Source organism: Pongo abelii, chromosome 14 (assembly GCF_028885655.2).
Source record: "Pongo abelii isolate AG06213 chromosome 14, NHGRI_mPonAbe1-v2.0_pri, whole genome shotgun sequence".
NCBI lineage: Eukaryota > Metazoa > Chordata > Mammalia > Primates > Hominidae > Pongo > Pongo abelii.
The window spans coordinates 118,778,441-118,796,698 of NC_071999.2; the positions used below are offsets into that span (position 1 = coordinate 118,778,441).

Sequence of the window (18,258 nt, forward strand, 5' to 3'; positions counted from 1 at the left end):
TATGTTGATGTATTCAATTAACATGCACTTACTTCATCTCCAGAACATTAACAATCTCAAAATGTATGAAATTTTAACTGAAAATTGGTTTTGTCACATAATCTAAGTAGACATAGCCATAAAACATCAAAATCACAAAAATCTCTTCTAATCCTACCTTCCTAGACTGATCCATCGTAATAAATGAAGGAATCATCGATTTCCTCAAAGTATACTTGTCGTGCCACAGTCGATCTGTTTTAACTGTTGGATCTGATGCTACAAAAAACTGAAAGCAAAGGGGCATGGAAATGTTCAAGAGTGATATTTACGGCAAAATATTAACCAACAGCAACATCAAAGAGTAAGTTATTCTAGAAAGCCAAGTTCTCCAGACACAGGGAGTCTTACCTATTTATACAATAAAACTTGTATGAAACACAGAAATCTCTCTAAATTGAACTATGTATTTCCTAAACCTTTAAAACTAAAGTATAACAAAAACAAGTTATGTCTTCCTTGGAGACTCAGAATGTCCATTAGTGACTCTGCAGCATAATATTGAGGCTTCCTGGGCCGCACGGAGCTCTTCCTCAGTAATAGTGCAAGCTTTTGGGGTTCCCCTCCCTCACAGGCAGCAGCTGTGTGTCTCCTCCCATCAGTCTGCCTGCCCTTGCAGTCTCTCTTTTGCAGAGCCCCAAAGCCTGGAACACAGAGGTGCCCAGGCCGGCGTCCTCTGTTCACAGACAAGTCCCAAGCTCTATGGGCAGACCTTGCTGTACATGTACCCACGTGTACAAGCGGCCGGCACCAGCCAGGTGGCACTGTAGAAGTGACCCCTGTGTGGCTCCCCTGGGAACTATCTGTGCTCAGGAGCTTTCTTCCTCACTGGCACGCAGCTCCCCTGCCCTGACCCTGACGGGCACCTACGTCACTGCCGTTAGAAAGGAAACTAAGTAGTAAGGAGAAAATTCAATTGCTGTTGCTTCCAGTTTATTTGCCACTACAACAATGAAGGCATTCTCATTTTTCATTCATACACCCTAATAGAATTGCGCTTTTATTTCTATAAACTTGTTTTATAAAAGCACAACTGCTGAATTGAAGTAGCTTTTAGTTTTTATAGACAATGCCAGGTTTCCTTTCCACACAGCTGTGTAGACTGACGCTCCCACGGACAAGATGTCCTGTTTTTGCATCCTGGCTCATTTTAGATTTTGCCAGTTAGGTGGAATCATGGTTATCCTATATTGCTGTCATTAACCAAAAATGAAGCCAAGCACATTTTCATAGTTCTAACTGCCATTTGCTTTTCTTCTCCTGTGAATGGTCTTTTCATGCCCTTGACCCATCTTTCTATTCATTTTGTTCTCTCATCAATATACACAAATTCTTTGTACCTTAGGAATAGTGACCATTTGTGAATCATTAAATATTAGAGATTTAATTTTTCCAAGTTAATCATTTGCCATTGTTTATAGTATGGTTCATATTTTAGTTCTGATCTATTTTTTTGTTATATACAGATAAATGTCAGTCTTCCTTTATGGTTTCTGAGTTTCCTGTCTTCCTAAGATCTTCCCATTCCTAGATTATGAAAATATTGTCCATCATGTTCTTTCAGTATTTCTATTGAGTTATTTTTATTACCTAGATCTTTTTTTTTTCTTTTTGAGACAGGGTCTCACTCTGTGGCCCAGGCTGGAGTGCACTGGCATGATCCTGGCTCACTGCAACGTCTGCCTCCCCAGCTCAAGCCATCCTCCCACCTCAGCCTCCCAAGTAACTGGGACCACAGGAGCACACCACCATGCCTGGCTAATTTTTTGTATTTTTGGTAGAGACAGGGTTTCACCATGTTGCCCAGGCTGGTCTCAAACTCCTGAGCTCAAGCGATCTGCCTGCCTCAGCCTCCCAAAGTGCTGGGATTACAGGCAGGAGCCACCATGCCCAGCCTATTACCTAGATCTTTAATTCCTCTGGAACTTGGTATAATCCTGGCACACAGTATGTTATAAGGGGGAAGTCTACGTTTTCTCCTGGATGGCATTTTTTTCTTTACTCGCCGAGCCAGCCCCATTTAATGAATACACCATCCTTTCCTCTGAGCTAAGGATGCCTCATCAGGAATTGTTAATATCACCATAATTAATTATATCACCAGATTAAAAGAGGAAATCATTTGACTATATCAAAAAATGCTGAGGAAGCATCTGATAATGCCTCTATTTACATTCTCCAATGATGACCAATTCATTTTTTATGATCATGAGAGCGTGGATTTAAGCGTATCCAGTGCTTCCTCCATCACAGTTATGCTCTTCCTGGGGCTCCCCATCTCCTATGTGGGGAGGGGGAGCCTCTTCAAGCCGCTCCTGAGTCCTTCACACTGGACCCGAGTGATCTGCCCTACTTTTCTGCTATAGATGGTGCTCCAGGCTTAGCTCTGTTTCTCCCAATACCTAGAATCAGCCACTTCTCCAAGCAGCCCTACTTCCTTTGAGGGAGAAATGGCACCGGGACCATGACCTCAGCACTTGGCAGTATTTTCAATTAAAAGCCGGAAGGCCTAAGACTCAGCACTGCCCTGTGATGCATGGCAGCTGAGTTCTCCAGTCAGACTGTGAAACACATTTCAGTAGTATCACACCCAAAGTGCCTTTTTGGTGATCTTTCCATAAATCCCAAATATCTTTAAAAATTACATAGCAATACAAAATTAACGATCTCTTAGCAAAATGTAATGGTCAAAAGTAACCCAAGAAGCAAGAGAGAGGAGACCCTGAAAACAGTATCTTCAGAAGAAACTGGAAATATAAAATGCTATCACTAAGGCACAGAGTTACTGACACTTTTTAAGACATAATTCTTAGGTTGCTTAATGTATTCTAGGCCACAGAAATACACATAGGATGGCCTCACTTGATCTCATGAAACTGGCATAACACTAGCACATGTGATTAGAAAAATACCAAAAATATTACAGGACAGTCTCATTTGTGAATATGAATAAACTCTGAATAAAATGTTATACTTGCATTACTGGAATAAAATATTCTTCATCAGCATATATTATACTTCTAATATGCTATGCTAAATGTCTTAAAAATAAGGGAATATATAAATGAATTACAAAATATTACCATGTAATCATTAAAAATAGATTGTTCTTAACTACCGCAGCCCTTTCCAATAACCTGATGAAAAGTATAGTTCTTCCCAGGAAAAAATCGCATATACAACTGATCCTTGAATCACACCAATTTGAACTGTGCGGGTACACTTATAGGTGGATGTTTTCCAACCAACGGCACACACAGAAACATAGTGTCCTCGGGGTGTGAAACTCACTCATATGGGAGGCCTGCTTTCTCAACCCACAGGTTCCACGGGCCAACTGCGGGACATGAGTATGTGTGGATTTTGGTATCCACAGGGGTCCTAGAACGAATTCCCCTCGTATACCACGGGACGATTATATTCACAAAATAGAGTTTCAGAGATCATTTTAATAAGCCTTGATGTCAAAAAAAAATTTAATGGCATAAAATAATGTTCATTACTTCAACAAGTTGACAAAATACTATGCATACAATACACACAAATACACACAAAAAATCAGTATATACAAATATTAACAGAATCTGTCTGGTCCTAACAGGGTTACTGGAGAATTTTAACTTTATCCTCTGTATGTGCTTATGTGATCAACATTGTTTAAACTGCAAATATTTTTCTACTAGAAAAAAACACCGTTTAATAAAAGAATCAAGTAATTCTAGCCAAATACTGAACACATGCTACCAGTAAATTGTTGTTTTTTTTTAAATAACGTCATTTTCCCAGGGCAACCAACTAAAAATGAATTTTTTTCTTTCACAGAAATCTACTTCCAAGAGTAAGTATTTCAGGAAACAAAATTTTAATGATGTCAAGATCTTCTATTTGATCCTTTTAAGGGCTAGACAGTATCAATTACATACAGCCAATCTCCTGCATAAGTAGGCACATGAGTAAGTGCCAACATCTTTATGACCATAGGGAAGAGGCTGCTACGTTTATTTTCAACTAAAATGTCTTATCTTTAAGTATCAATTTAAATGACTGAAGCATTCACTGATCTATTTTAGCCTTTTGTGATCTATATTACTCTTCAAGGGTAAACAGCAGTACTATCACGGAGGCGTCATCACCTTAACATAGACTTAAATTGTCCATGACAGAAATAAGCCCCCATGAGTAATCTCGGCAGCGACGAAGTCACCATGCTCATGCTGGGACTGCTCTGTAGCTTGCCATGCTACAGATTAGATTAACTGCATATAAATTGTATGTCTGTTATTCAGTTAGACAGAAGAGCTTGTTTCTACAGACAACACACTAATTTATCCTAATAGTTGGAGTACAGCCGGATTTTTATCAGTATGAACAATAAAGAAAACTTAATTTAAACCATAAAAAACCTCAGGCAATTCAGGCATGTTTAGAAGTTATGAAAGCACTGCTTCATCTAAGGGCAAAGGAGCACGCAATCACTCCAGCAGCAAACATCTCGTAGCAAGCAGAGAGCTTGGGTATGCTTTAGAATATAATTAATTCTGTGAAAAATATAGAGTTATAGAGGGAAAAAAACCAAGGTCAGAATATAATTGCGATACGCTTTTATTTTACTAAGGCATTTTCCACTCAAGGTTCTTTAATTTTCACCATTATGTCCAACGCAGAAAGAATTAAGAAAAAAAAAAACATAATTGTACCATGATTTCTCATTAATTGCTGGACAAATGCCAAGGCCTCCCTACTAAAAACAGAAATGAAGAGGGTAATTTTCTTAGCAAGCAACTTCTGAGAATCAGATCCATTAATACAGACCATAAAAAATTCCAACTTCAACTTGCCAATCATGCAGGCAGCTACCAAGCGATTTCTCCTAAGGCCACACTTAGATACAATAAAATGGCAGCTGGACCAGGCGAACGGGTAAATTGGACAGATTCTCTCTACAACAAAGGATAATTTACAAGGTAAACTTATAATATTTCAAGAGGTATGGCATAAAAATTCCAAAACAGTAAGAAATTTTACATGGTAAACTTTTAAATTTCAGTAACACAGCAAGAGTCCTAAATAGATCCAGAGATATTCTGTCTTATCCATACTTTGTGGACCTTCAAATTCAAGAACGTAGAGTTTTAGAATATTATCACAGCATTTAAGTAAACATTTGAATCAAGTCTGGAAATCTAATTTTGAAAGCAAGTTTAATTGTAACTTGACCCATCCTTTCTTGCTGCTAGTTGAAGCACCTAATCTTTACTATCCAAAGGGCAAATGGAAACTGAGTGGTTTTGCCTGTAACTTGAATATATTGGCATAACTTGTTTACCTTAAGTTTACGGAGGAAGAAGCCAGGTTAGCTACAGAAAGGACTCACCATGCAGCTTCTCTAGATAGTAGTAACACAATGGAAAAACCATTTATAAAATGGTTTACTTTTATAGTACCTACATTTAAAAGCAAAAAATATAAACTTTTCCCCAAATGCTGAAAGTGCTTTCCAACTTAACCATTCGGAATACCTTCCAAACCCTTATAGCCCTCTACTTTTGTCTGCCTTTGCAAATATACAAGATATAAATAAAATAAAAACAAAATAAAATGTAGATACCATTCTTAGCACTAGTGGGCTAAAAGGTCTATATCCTTTTTATTGTTAAAAAGTAAAATCCCAGATGTTAGACTTAGAGGCAGCTTTTAATGACACCACAGCAGACATAGCAAAGCCCATATTTCATCTGGAAGCTTTCCTGTCATCTTGCAGTTGCAAATCAGCCAAGCCCAAAGGCAGCTGGGCAGAGAGGCAGTGCAGTGCTCAGCCATGATCGGCATTCAAAGAGCTTCCAGGAAGGAAAACAGGAGAAAGCCTTCACACGTGGAATGAGCTCTGCTGGGCCATCAACAGAGAGACCAAGAGGTCCCTGAGACTGGCAGGAGCCCAATGCAAGGAAGTCCCCGAGGAACAGCATTAGGCTCTGGACAGACGCAGCCAAGAGGGAGACGCACCACATCCCCATTCAACAGGCATCCATCGACTCCCAGGCAGGAGGAGCTGGAGGTCAAGGTGAATTCAGGCTTCCGATCACTACAGAAGGTGCAGATCTCACACCAGCGCCATGCTCAGCCCATGCATCTCTCATGTTTGCAAAAGCCCAGGTCAAAGAAAAGCCCTGGGTCCTGTTCCAACTTGGGCCTCCCTTAACCAGTGCCACAGACAGACAGCACAGCAGGGGTCTGTGGACTTGGGAGGAAAAATAATCTCATCTTTATTTTCACTAACCTCACTAACCTCTATCTGAAATGTATCTCTTCCTTCAATTATAAATGTGACTAACAAACCACAGTACCTGTGCCTTTGTCAACAACAGGAACCACACATTTCACATCACATGTTAAGCTGTTGCAGGTGCTTTGAAACAGGCACTAATCCTTCTTAAAGTGTTAAATTTTGTTTATTTATTTAAAAAATAAGCCCGCATATTACCACATCACTGACTTGATATTCAGTTTGGACACACTAGATAAAGCAGAGTTCTTTCTAAGAGAATTTGTTTTTTTTTTTTTTTATTTTCTATTTCCATAGGTTTTGGGAAACAGGTGGTGTCTGGTTGCATGAGTAAGTTCTTTAGTGGTGATTTGTGAGATTTTGGTGCACCCATCACCCAAGCAGTATACACTGCACCCAATTTGTAGTCTTTTATCCCTCACTCCCTTCCCACCCTTTCCCTCCAAGGGAATTTCTTGGAGCCTGCACTACTGCACAGACGAGTGCGAGTGTGGAAGGGAGGTGAGTGTGCAGAGCTGGTGTGGAAGGAGGTGGCACTGAACTCAGCCGCCTCCCATCACCTCAATTTTAGAACAAACTTTGCAGGTCCCCGCCCGACTCTAGGGGCTGCTGCAGGGAATCGGAGGGTGGATAGGCCAGGGGTCCTCAAGTTTCAGTGCATAACAGAAACACCACGGGGCTTTGGAAATCCTCATGCCCATATCAGTCCACATTAAAACTCCTGCGGCCGGGCGCAGCGGCTCACGCCTGTAATCCCAGCACTTTGGGAGGCCGAGGCAGGTGGATCATGAGGTCAGGAGATCGAGACCATCCTGGCTAACACGGTGAAACCCCGTCTCTACTAAAAATACAAAAAATTAGCTGGGCGTGGCGGCAGGCGCCTGTGGTCCCAGCTAATCGGGAGGCTGAGGCAGGAGAATGGCGTGAACCCGGGAGGCAGAGCTTGCAGTGGGCCGAGATCCCGCCACTGCACTCCAGCCTGGGCGAGAGGGAAACTCCGTCTCAAAAACAAAACAAAACAAAACAAAAAAACCTCCTGCAAGGCCCCATGTGTGGCAAATAGATGTGTAGCCTGAGAGCTACAGCGCCCTACTTGCGCACGGCGACTCCACGGTGAACAGGCACATCTCAACCTAGCAGGGAGGGAGAAGACCCGGGAAAGGAGCCACAGGAGCTACCATAGCCGGCATCCCTCACGAAGCGTTTGTGTTTTCAGAACTTCTACATTTTTTTTTTATTGAGAGGAAATTCACATAATACAAAAGTCACCATTTTAAAGTGTCAACTTAGTGGCTTTTAGTATATTCACAATGTGGTCGTGCGACCATTCCTATGATCTAACTCCAGAAGATTTTCATCAGCCTGGAGAGAAACTCCGTATCCATTAAGCAGTCACTCATTCCTCTCTGCTTCCCCACCCCCAGTCCCTGACAACATTAACTACTTTCCATCTCTACGCATTTGCCAATTCTGGACATTTCATACGAATGGAATCATACAATATATGGTCTTCTGTGTCTGGCTTACTTCACAGAGCACAATGTTCTCAAGATTCATCCACACTGTAGCAAGTATCAGATTTTCATTTTTTTGTTACAGCTGAATAATACTCCATTGTATGGATATACGTCATTTTATTTATCAATTCATCAGTTGATGGGCACTGGAGCTGTTTTCACTTTTGACTATTATAAATGACGCTGCTATGAATGTTCATAGACAAGTTTTTAGATGAATGCATGTTTTCATTTCTTTGGGTATATACCTAGGAGTAGAACTGTTGGGTCACATGGTAAATCCATATTTAATTTTTTTGGAAACTGCCAAATTGCTTTCCAGAGGGGCTGAACCATTCTGTGTTTCTACCAGCAATGATGCAGTTCCCAATTTCTCCAAATCCTTGCCAACACTTGTTATTTTCTGGCTGTTGGTTTGTTTTTGTTAACGAACCTAATGGCTGTAAAGTGGTATTTAATTGTAGTTTTGATTTGCATTTCCCTATAATAATAATCTTTTCCTGTGCTTATTGTCCATTTTTGTATCTTCTTTGGAGAAATATCTTCTCAAATCCTTTTTAAACTGGGTGATTTTTCTTGTTGAGTTGTGATAGTTCTTTATGAATTTGGGATGGGATACCAGACCATTATCAGGTAAGTGATTTGGAAATACTTTTCTCCCACTCTGTGTTTTTTTCACTTTCTCAAAAGTGCCCTTTAATGTACATAGTTTTTATTTTGATAAAGCCTGATTTACTTGTTCTCACTGCTCATGCTTTTGGTGACATATCTAAGAAACTGCTTCCAAATCCATGGTCCCAAAGATTTACCACTATATCTTCTTCTAAGTTTTATAACTTTGGCCCTTAAATTTAGGTGTCTGATCCATTTTGAGTTAATCTTTACATATGGTGTATGACAGAGATCCCAATGCATTCTTCTACATGTAGATATCCAGTTGTCCTGTTATCATTTGCTGAATAGGCTTTTATCCCCATTGAGTCATCATGGCACCTTTACTGAAAATCAATAAAAATGAAGATGTACTTCTGGGCTCTCGCTCCTAGCCCACTGACCCAGAGGTCTATCATTATGCCAGTATCATATTGTTTTGATTACCTTGCATTGTGGCATGTTTTAAAATCAGAAAGTTTGTTCAATGTGTTCTTTTACAAGATTGTTTGGCCTCAGGGCCCCTTGTACTTCCTTGTGAATTTGAAGATCAGCTTTTCCATTTCTGCAAAGGCTGTTGGAATTTTGATAGACATTGCATTGAAAGTATGGTTCCTGTTGGGGGAGTACTGCCATCTTAACAATATCACACATTGAAAGTGTGTCTCATGTTGGGGAAGCACTGCCATCTTAGCAATATCAAATCTTCCATCCATAAGCACAGAATGTCTTTCCATTTATTTAGGCCTTTTTCATTCCTCTCAACAATGATCTATTCTTTTCAGAGTACAAGTCTTGCACTTCCTTGGTTAAATTTTTTACTATGTATTTAACTTATTTAGATGATATTTTAAATGTAGTTATTTTCTTAATTTCATATTTGGATTATTCATTGAAAGTATATGGAAATATAACTGATTTTTGTTATTGAGCTTGTATCCTGCCAATGTGGTGAATTTATACATTAGACAGCCATACATACACCTCTCTACCTATATATAATCTTTATTATAAAGTATGTGTAGATTCTTTAGTTTTCTATAAATCAGATCAAGTATCTGTGAACAGAAATGGCTTTACTTTTTTTTGGAGACATGGTCTCTCTCTGTCACCCAGAGTGCAGTGGTACAATCATAGTTCACTGCAGCCTCAACCTCTTGGGCTCAAGTGATCCTCTGACCTCAGCCTCCCAAGAAGCTAGGACTACAGGTGTGCACCACTACACCTGGCTAATTTTTTCTTAATCTTTTGTAGAGAGGAAGGTCTCGCTATGTTGCCCAGACTGGTCCCAAACTCTAACTGCAAGCCATGCTCCTGCCTTGGCCTCCCAAAATGCTGGGATTACAGCAGTGAGCCACTGCACCCAGCTGGTTTTACTTTTTCTTTTCCAATCTGGCTATCTGGATGCTTTTACCTTTTTCCTTTTTTTAAAAAAAAAAAAACAAACAAACAAACAAACAAAAAAAACAAAAAAAAACCTTGACTAATTATCCTGGCCAGAACTTTCTCAACAATGCTAAAAGGAAGTGGTAAGAATGAACACCCTTGTCTTGTTCCTGGCCTTAGAAAGAAAGCATGGAATCTTCAAGTATGATGTTAGCTGTTAGTGTTTCACAGATGCCCTTTATTAGTTATGTTCCTTTCTATTCCAAGTTTGACTATTTTATCATGAAAGGGTAGTGAATCTCATCAAATGCTTTTTCAGCACCAGTTGAGTTGATCATTTTTCCTTTCACTGCCTTAGTAAGATGTCTTACATTGATTGACTTTGATTATATTGAACTACCCTTCCATTCTTGGGATTAATTCCACTTGGCCATGGTGTACAATCCTTCTACTATGCTGATGAATTCTGTTTTCCAGTATTTTACTGAGGATTTTTGCATCTATATTCCTAAGAACTACTGGTATGTAGTTTTTGTGTGTTGTATCATGTTGACTTCATAAAATGAGTTAAGAAGTATTCCGTCCTATTCTATTTTTTTAAGGAATCTGAGAAGGATTGCTGTTAATTTCTTTAAATAGGATTGCTGTTAATTCTTTAAATATTTGGTAGCACTCACCAGAGAAGCCATCGGCTCCTGCGCTTTTCTTTGCTGAACTTTCCTGATTACCGATTCAATCTCTTTACCTGTTACAGGTCTATTCAGGTTTTCTATTTCTTTGTGAATCAATTTTGGTAGTCCGTATGCTTCTAGGAACTCTCTCAAGTTTTATCTATCTAGAAATGTCTTGATTTTGCCATCATTTTTGAATGGGAATTCTGCTGGATACAGAATTCTTGAATCATCATGGTTTTTCTTTCTGCCTTTTGAATGTATTCTCCCCCACCTTGTGGCCTCCATGGCTTCTGATGAGAAATCAGCTATTCATCTTATTGAGGATCCCTTCTGTGTGATGGGTTTTCCCACCTGCCACTTTGAAGATTTGCTCTGTCTCTCTACAGTTTGGTTATATAGGTTGAGTATCCCTAATCTCACAATCTGAAATCCAGAATGCTCGAAAATCCAAAGCATCTTGGACACCAGCATGACACTGACAGGAAATGTTCATTGCAGTATTTCTGATATCACATTTTCTGACTGGGGATGCTTAAGTATAATGCAAGCATTCCAAAATCCAGACTCCAAAACTTCCGATCCCAAGCATTTTAGATAAGAGATATTCAACCTAAATGTGTCTTGCCATGGTGAGTTTATCCTACTTTTGAGAGTTTGCTGAGCTCCTTGAATGTGTAGATTAATGTTTCTCATCGAATTTGGGTCTCTTTGCTCTGTTCATTTTCCTTCCCTCTTTTAACTTTCTGTTCTCAGACTGGATGGTCTCAATTGACCTAAACTCAAGTTGCTGACTTTCTTCTCCCTGTTCAAATCTGCTGTGGAGCCCCACTAGTGAGTTCATTCATTTCAGTAATTGTCCTTTTTAACTCCAGAATTTCTATTTGGCTCTTTTTTTACAATTTCTATCTCTTTATTGATATTTTGCACTTTTATTATAAAAAGAAGCATTTTCTTATATAGATATACAATAAATTACTATGAGATGAATGATTATAAAGCTCATTTACAGCTATTTAGAGTTAACCACACACTTGAAAAAAATGCAATTTTACAACAAAGTTATAACTCCCATTAAGGAAACTGAGGAAAAATTAACCTATAGAGGAAACAAAGAGACAAAATTTCCACATTTTAATTACATAGTGATCAAACACACAATGTAATTGTCTAAATTACCAAATTCTTAGGGTAAAGATGTTATTAATATTTAGAGTAAATTAAAGAGAACCTTCCCAAAACTAATCAAAGACTTAAATGGATATTTATAAATGTGGGGTCTAACAGAAAAAACAGATGTCAGAGAACTACAAACAAATCAGAGAAAGCCCACAGACATCTTAGGGACAGAAGATATTCAAATTTTATCCAATGTTCTCCTTAAAGTAGCAGCAGATATGCTACACACTTCCTATTGATGTGATGTAATCCTCACACATACACAAAATCGCACCAGACAAGCACTATCATACACACATCTGGAAGATGGGGAAGGGAAGGCCCAGAGAGGCGAAGGTATTTGCCCAGGATACAGAGTCATCAGAATCTGAAGCCAACAGCCAGACCCAAATCAGACTTCAGAACCTAAGCTCTTGAGCTCAAACCCACAGAGATAAAGTAGTCAGATGAGTTACAATGAGATAAACCGGTAGGTGGTATAAGCCCACTGGTATTGCAGTACTAAACATAGCAGACCCATGGCAAAGAACACAATATACTTTATGTCAAGAAAGATTAATTTTAGCTCCATCAATCACAATGCATTTCTGAAAAAACCTACAAGCAAAATTAGTGAAGCAAACAAGAGTATCTCAGGTGTAAAGAGCTATTTGGACAAAACTAGCAAATTTAAAAATTACAAATCATGAACTTCCTAAAGCTCTATCTAATCTCAGACCCTAGGTACGTGCAGCAGTAAATATAGAACCTTTAAAATAAAAAAAGACAGGGATCATGACATCACTGTAGTAGCCTATCAGCATTTGGGTGGTCTTGGGAAAGGGCACCTGGGAATGACGACATCAATGTAGTAGCCTATGAGCATTCAGGTGGTCTTGGGAAAGGACACCTGGGAATGACGACATCAATGTAGTAGCCTATGAGCATTCAGGTGGTCTTCGGAAAGGACACCTGGGAATGATGACATCAATGTAGTAGCCTATGAGCACTCAGGTGGTCTTCAGAAAGGATACCTGGGAATGATGACGTCAATGTAGTAGCCTATGAGCATTCAGGTGGTCTTGGGAAAGGATACCTGGGAATGACGACGTCAATGGAGTAGCCTATGAGCATTCAGGTGGTCTTGGTAAAGGACACCTGGGAATGATGACGTCAATGGAGTAGCCTATGAGCATTCAGGTGGTCTTGGGAAAGGACACCTGGGAATGATGACATCAATGTAGTAGCCTATGAGCATTCAGGTGGTCTTGGGAAAGGACACCTGGAAATGATGACGTCAATGGAGTAGCCTATGAGCATTCAGGTGGTCTTGGGAAAGGACACCTGGGAATGATGACGTCAATGTAGTAGCCTATGAGCATTCCGGTGGTCTTGGGAAAGGACACCTGGAAATGACGACATCAATGGAGTAGCCTATGAGCATTCAGGTGGTCTTGGGAAAGGATACCTGGGAATGATGACATCAATGTAGTAGCCTGTGAGCATTCAGATGGTCTTGGGAAAAGACACCTGGGAATGATGACGTCAATGTAGTAGCCTGTGAGCATTCAGATGGTCTTGGGAAAGGACACCTGGGAATGTTTTGCATTAATTCTTGTAACTTTTCTAAGTCTAAAATTAAATCAAAAGGAAAACATTTAAAAGTGAAAATCTTTGCCAATGAGGCAAGACCTGAGGTAAGTTCATTAATAATTTGAGATGCTGATTCAAATATTATACTCAATAGACATGCATTATTTTATTTTTAAATAAATAAAACATGAACATTAGCCTTATACATATTCTAAGCAACAGGAGTTCTTCAAAAAAGTTTCCCAAATTTAAACCACACTAGTCCTAAGGGTCTGCTTTTGTCTCACCTCAACGAATCAAAGTTTAAATATATTAAAGAAAAAAGTACAGAGGAAAATCAATTTATCAGTTTTTGTCCAATTCCCTCTGCATTCCCTATCAACTCTCCAGTCCCATCATTACTATCACGAAAGGAAATGAATACACAGGCCTGAATAACACATAAGGCAGAGAATCAATAAAGAACTGGCAGTACCTTTAAGGACTTCTTTAAAAACACAGACAAATGGCCAGGCGTGGTAGCTCTTGCCTGTAATCCCAACACTTTGGGAGGCTGAGGCGGGCGGATCACCTGAGGTCAGGAGTTCAAGACCAGCCTGGCCAACATGGTGAAATCCCGCCTCTACTAAAAATATGAAAATTAGCTGGGCGAGGTGGCACGTGCCTGTAATCCTAGCTACTCAGAAGGCTGAGGCAGGAGAATCGCTTGAACCCAGGAGGCAGAGGTTACAGTGCACCGAGATGATACCACTGCATTCCAGCCTGGGCGGCAGAGCAAGATTCCGTCTCAAAAAAAAAAAAAAAAAAAAAAAAAACAAACACACAGACAAATATAATGAATTGGTGGTTCAACTAAGGAGTACTTTAAAAACCTGGTTGTGAAAAATATGCAAACTAAATTATTCTCAAGACAGAAGTATTGCAAATTACAAATTAGGTACTAAAGTCAAAAAAGACAATTAGCCAGCTTGTGGCTTTGACTTTTGTTCTAATTATTAGCAATATATATCCTAATTGTATGAAAACTCAGACAATTCCCACTCCAATCTCTGAAGAAAACCAGGTTTATCAATTGATCAGCAATCATTAGAAAAGTTAAAATCGCCCAAATTCATACTATAACTGACATACTAATTATTGAATGAAGAGGATACAGATTCTTTAATTAAATAAAAAGGTAAACTTTCTCCTTTTTATAATCCTAATTTTTAAAGATTGCCTTAAAATATCATCTTTTAGTTCTGAAGGGTACAATTATAATGGATGATAAGAAGATACACCTCAAAACTGAAAACAGTAACACACAGAACTTTTTATTTCTGGTGTACATGCTGGTCAAAGTATTTCTCATAAATCTACATCACTAAGCATGGCTGAGAGTAAACAAATCATAGTAATATAAAAAGAACATACGTTCTGAAAATAAAACATTGATTTTTCATTTTCTTAACCACAAGATCACTTAGACTCCCATAAACTCATTAAATAACAAATTTTTTAAACTCAAATAACTTGGCTTATTGTGATAATGGTCAGGAGATTTAATATGCATTCTAAATAATCAATTGCACCGGTTTTTAAACAGCTTTCAAAACTCACCTCATCCTGTAATTAAATTATGGAATAACTGAACATAAATGCATTAAAAATGACAAGCCTCACTCTATCAAAGGAAACGCCCATTACCTGCGTGTCCCTAGCAGCTTACCATGGTGACAGATAAAAACTAAAGAGTACAAGAATTTAAGTCTCCATTTAATCTTGAAAAATTAAGTCTAGAACTTTAAGTCAATTAAATAATTTTATGATACTTTCCAGAAACAGACCTAAAAATAAGGATTCAAATTTAAATGATGAATACCAAATATACCCCTATAGATGGCATGTATATGTATTTTAACATTGAATGTTATATAAAATTTAAACTAAGAATTGAGCTACCTACAGTGTCAGAGGTCAGTATAAAGTTTAAAGAGAAGGGGACAATGATGGGTACACAATAGGGGTACTAATAAGTGCTATTTCTTGACTTGGATAGTGGCTTAATACAAATTGCATATAAAAAATTAAAAATATAAAATAACCTAGATTTAAACAAAAGGTACAGAGCTTAAGAGTGTAGGGCCAGGCACGGTGGCTCACGCCTATAATCCCAGCACTTTGGGAGGCCAACGTGGGCGGATTGCCTGAGCTCATGAGTTCAAGACCAGCCTGGGCAACAAAGTGAAACCCCGTTTCTACTAAAATACAAAAAACTTAGCTGGGCGTGGCAGCGTGCGCCTGTAGTTCCAGCTACTTGGGAGGCTGAGGCAGGAGAATTGCTTGAACCCCAGAGGTAGAGGTTGCAGTGAGCTGAGATCGCGCCACTGCACTCCAGCCTGGACAACAAAGCGAGACTCCGTCTCAAAAAAAAAAAAAAAAGAGTGTGGCGGTACATGCAGGTATGCAGAACCTGGGAAAATGGACACAATTCTTCATCTTAATGGAGGAAGGGGTTAAAAAAGAAAGTTTATTCGTGATTTTAACGTTTAGAAAGATACAGGCTCACAAAAGCTCTGAAAAACTTGAGGTAACCATTAGTAAAATAAAACATACCTTACAAAGCTTCAGCTTTTTTTAAAGAAAGTTCATACAACAAAAGGAACAAAAGAAGCCTGAAAATCCTTTTTAATCTCCAAATCCAATATGCAATCCCTATAAAAATTTTTAAAAGAACTTTTAATGGAATTGGCAGGCTGATTCTAAATTCATATCTAAGTATAAATGTGCAAAAACAGAAATTGTGAAAAGAACAAAAGGACTGCCTCTACCAAATTTCAAACCATAGAGTCATTTAAATAATATTGACAGATAAAAAGCAAACAGAAAAAATACAATCCAGAAACAGATTCAAGTATATAGAGAAATTTAGTTTATGATAAAACACGGTAAAACTTGTGGAGTCTCAGTTAAGGCTCAGTCAACAGTACAATGATTCTTTGTACTATTTTTGCAACTTTTTTATAAGTTTGGAAGAATGTGAAAAAAAGTTAAAAGATATAATTTTTTAAAAGAGCAATTCCATATATAAAAATTTGAAAATATAAAACCATCCATGATTCACTCCTAAAAAGAAAAACAAATCCATAAGAAAAATGGGCAAAGGAAACTAACAGGTAATTAGAAGAAGAAATAAAAAAAACCTATAAGCATGAAAAGCTGGTTAGTCTCACTAGTAATCAGGGAAATGCAAATAAACACCCCAGTGAGACGGCACATTTCGTGCATTAGGTAAAAATATTCTTATTAACATTGGGTAAGACAAAGTGTTGACAAGGATGCGGGAATGAGGACCATAACAGGAAGCTGATAGCTGCGTCAACCTGGATAGGCACTCCCAAGTGCAACGTGGCAGAAGCAAAGTTTAAAATACGCATCCCCACAGGCTGGGCGTGGTGGCTCACGCCTGTAATCCCAGCACTTTGGGAGGCCAAGGCGGGCAGATCACAAGGTCAGGAGATCGAGACCATCCTGGCTAACACAGTGAAACCCCGTCTCTACTAAAAATACAAAAATTAGCCGGGCATGGTGGCGGGCACCTGTAGTCCCAGCTACTTGGGAGGCTGAGGCAGGAGAACGGCGTGAACCCAGGAGGCAGAGCCTGCAGTGAGCCGAGACTGAGCCACTGCACTCCAGCCTGGGTGAAAGAGCGAGACTCCATCTCAAGAAAAGAAAAAAAAAAAAAAAAAATGCATCCCCACAACCCAGCAACCCCACCTCCCAGAACCCACCTTAGAGAAACTCATAAATACGTGCAGGGAGACACATAAAAGGATGTTCATTTTAATACGGTTCATAAGATTAAAAACTACAAAGAACATCATCTCCATCAATAGGACAGTGGCTAGATAAAAACAGATCTGTCCCTACTGTGAAATCATATGCAGTAATAAAGAAAAACTACACACACCGTCGGGAAAGCGCTACAAGACAGGCTGAGCAACTTGCCCAACGCAGATGCACGCACGCCATGCAGCCCATTTGTTTCAAAAGCACACAGAGCACCAGAGAGACTCCATTCTGCCCCAACGCTTGCTTTAAAAACAACTTGTAACAGCACAAACAATAAATTAGAAAACAAATTGAACGTAATACAAACTTCACGCTTGCTTATTTGCAATCTCATCCATGAGAAACGGAGGAGAATACAGGCCACTGCAGCCAGCAGCGCCCACACAAGGCACACCTGTTTCAGATGGCCAGGCCTCCGCCACTTCCCGCCACACGCAGTCTGCGGCCCCGACAGCTCACTCCCACAGGAAAACGCCAGGGTTTTTCCAAGGCCAATGTGATATTTATGGCAGTGCTTCTGTGTTTCTTAACCTTTAACGTGTTAAACTGCACTACAACTTTTGTTAGATTCCTTTCTGTTGTTTTAATGTTACTGACAAAGCTTTTGAGTGTGGTGCCCCTCACCCTACCTTCCACCAAAAGCCCTATCATTTCTATCATGCGATTTATTACGCAACAGGATTTTTAAGCAGCACATGTTGTGTTACAGAACTACTATATTTCAATAGCTACATATACAACTAACTTGTTTCATTAAGCTGTTAGCACCAAAGCGAGTTTGCAAAGTAATCATGGCAAAGCAGCAGAATCTGCAATGATGACTGCCCCAAGACTCAGGAGGCCTCGTCCTGCTTTGCCATCCACGTGCTAGTAAACTCGGACGAGTGATTCCACCTTACTGAGGAATAAAGTGGGATAATTCTCCACTAACCAAAGAACTCATGAACTTATCTGCTGTTCAGGGAGATAACCAGCTGTCGAGGCACTGTGTAAAATGTATATGGTATTCAATTGACGTGCAGTCACATTCCTGTTAGGAGAATATGGTAATCATGAGGGGAAAAATGAAACAGCATAACTGCGTGCCCATGCTTTTTAAATCCAAGTCTCAGAACCAAACACCGATCCT

General features: G+C 39.3%; 1 protein-coding gene and 1 long non-coding RNA gene across 3 annotated transcripts in view; both read right to left on the reverse strand.

Annotated features, from left to right (window-relative positions):
* TUBGCP3 (tubulin gamma complex component 3) overlaps positions 1 to 18,258 on the reverse strand; it is a 106,724-nt gene that overhangs the window by 42,509 nt on the left and 45,957 nt on the right. For both annotated transcript variants that reach the window (NM_001374155.1, XM_054528718.2), the window contains 1 exon segment: positions 158 to 268. In NM_001374155.1, coding sequence (NP_001361084.1) covers positions 158 to 268 — 111 coding nt within the window.
* LOC129049610 (uncharacterized) lies at positions 6,555 to 18,255 on the reverse strand. Its single transcript, XR_008512844.2, has 2 exons — positions 15,894 to 18,255; positions 6,555 to 13,337 (listed from the first exon to the last, which is right to left on the reverse strand). It is a non-coding gene; the product is annotated as an uncharacterized LOC129049610 (long non-coding RNA).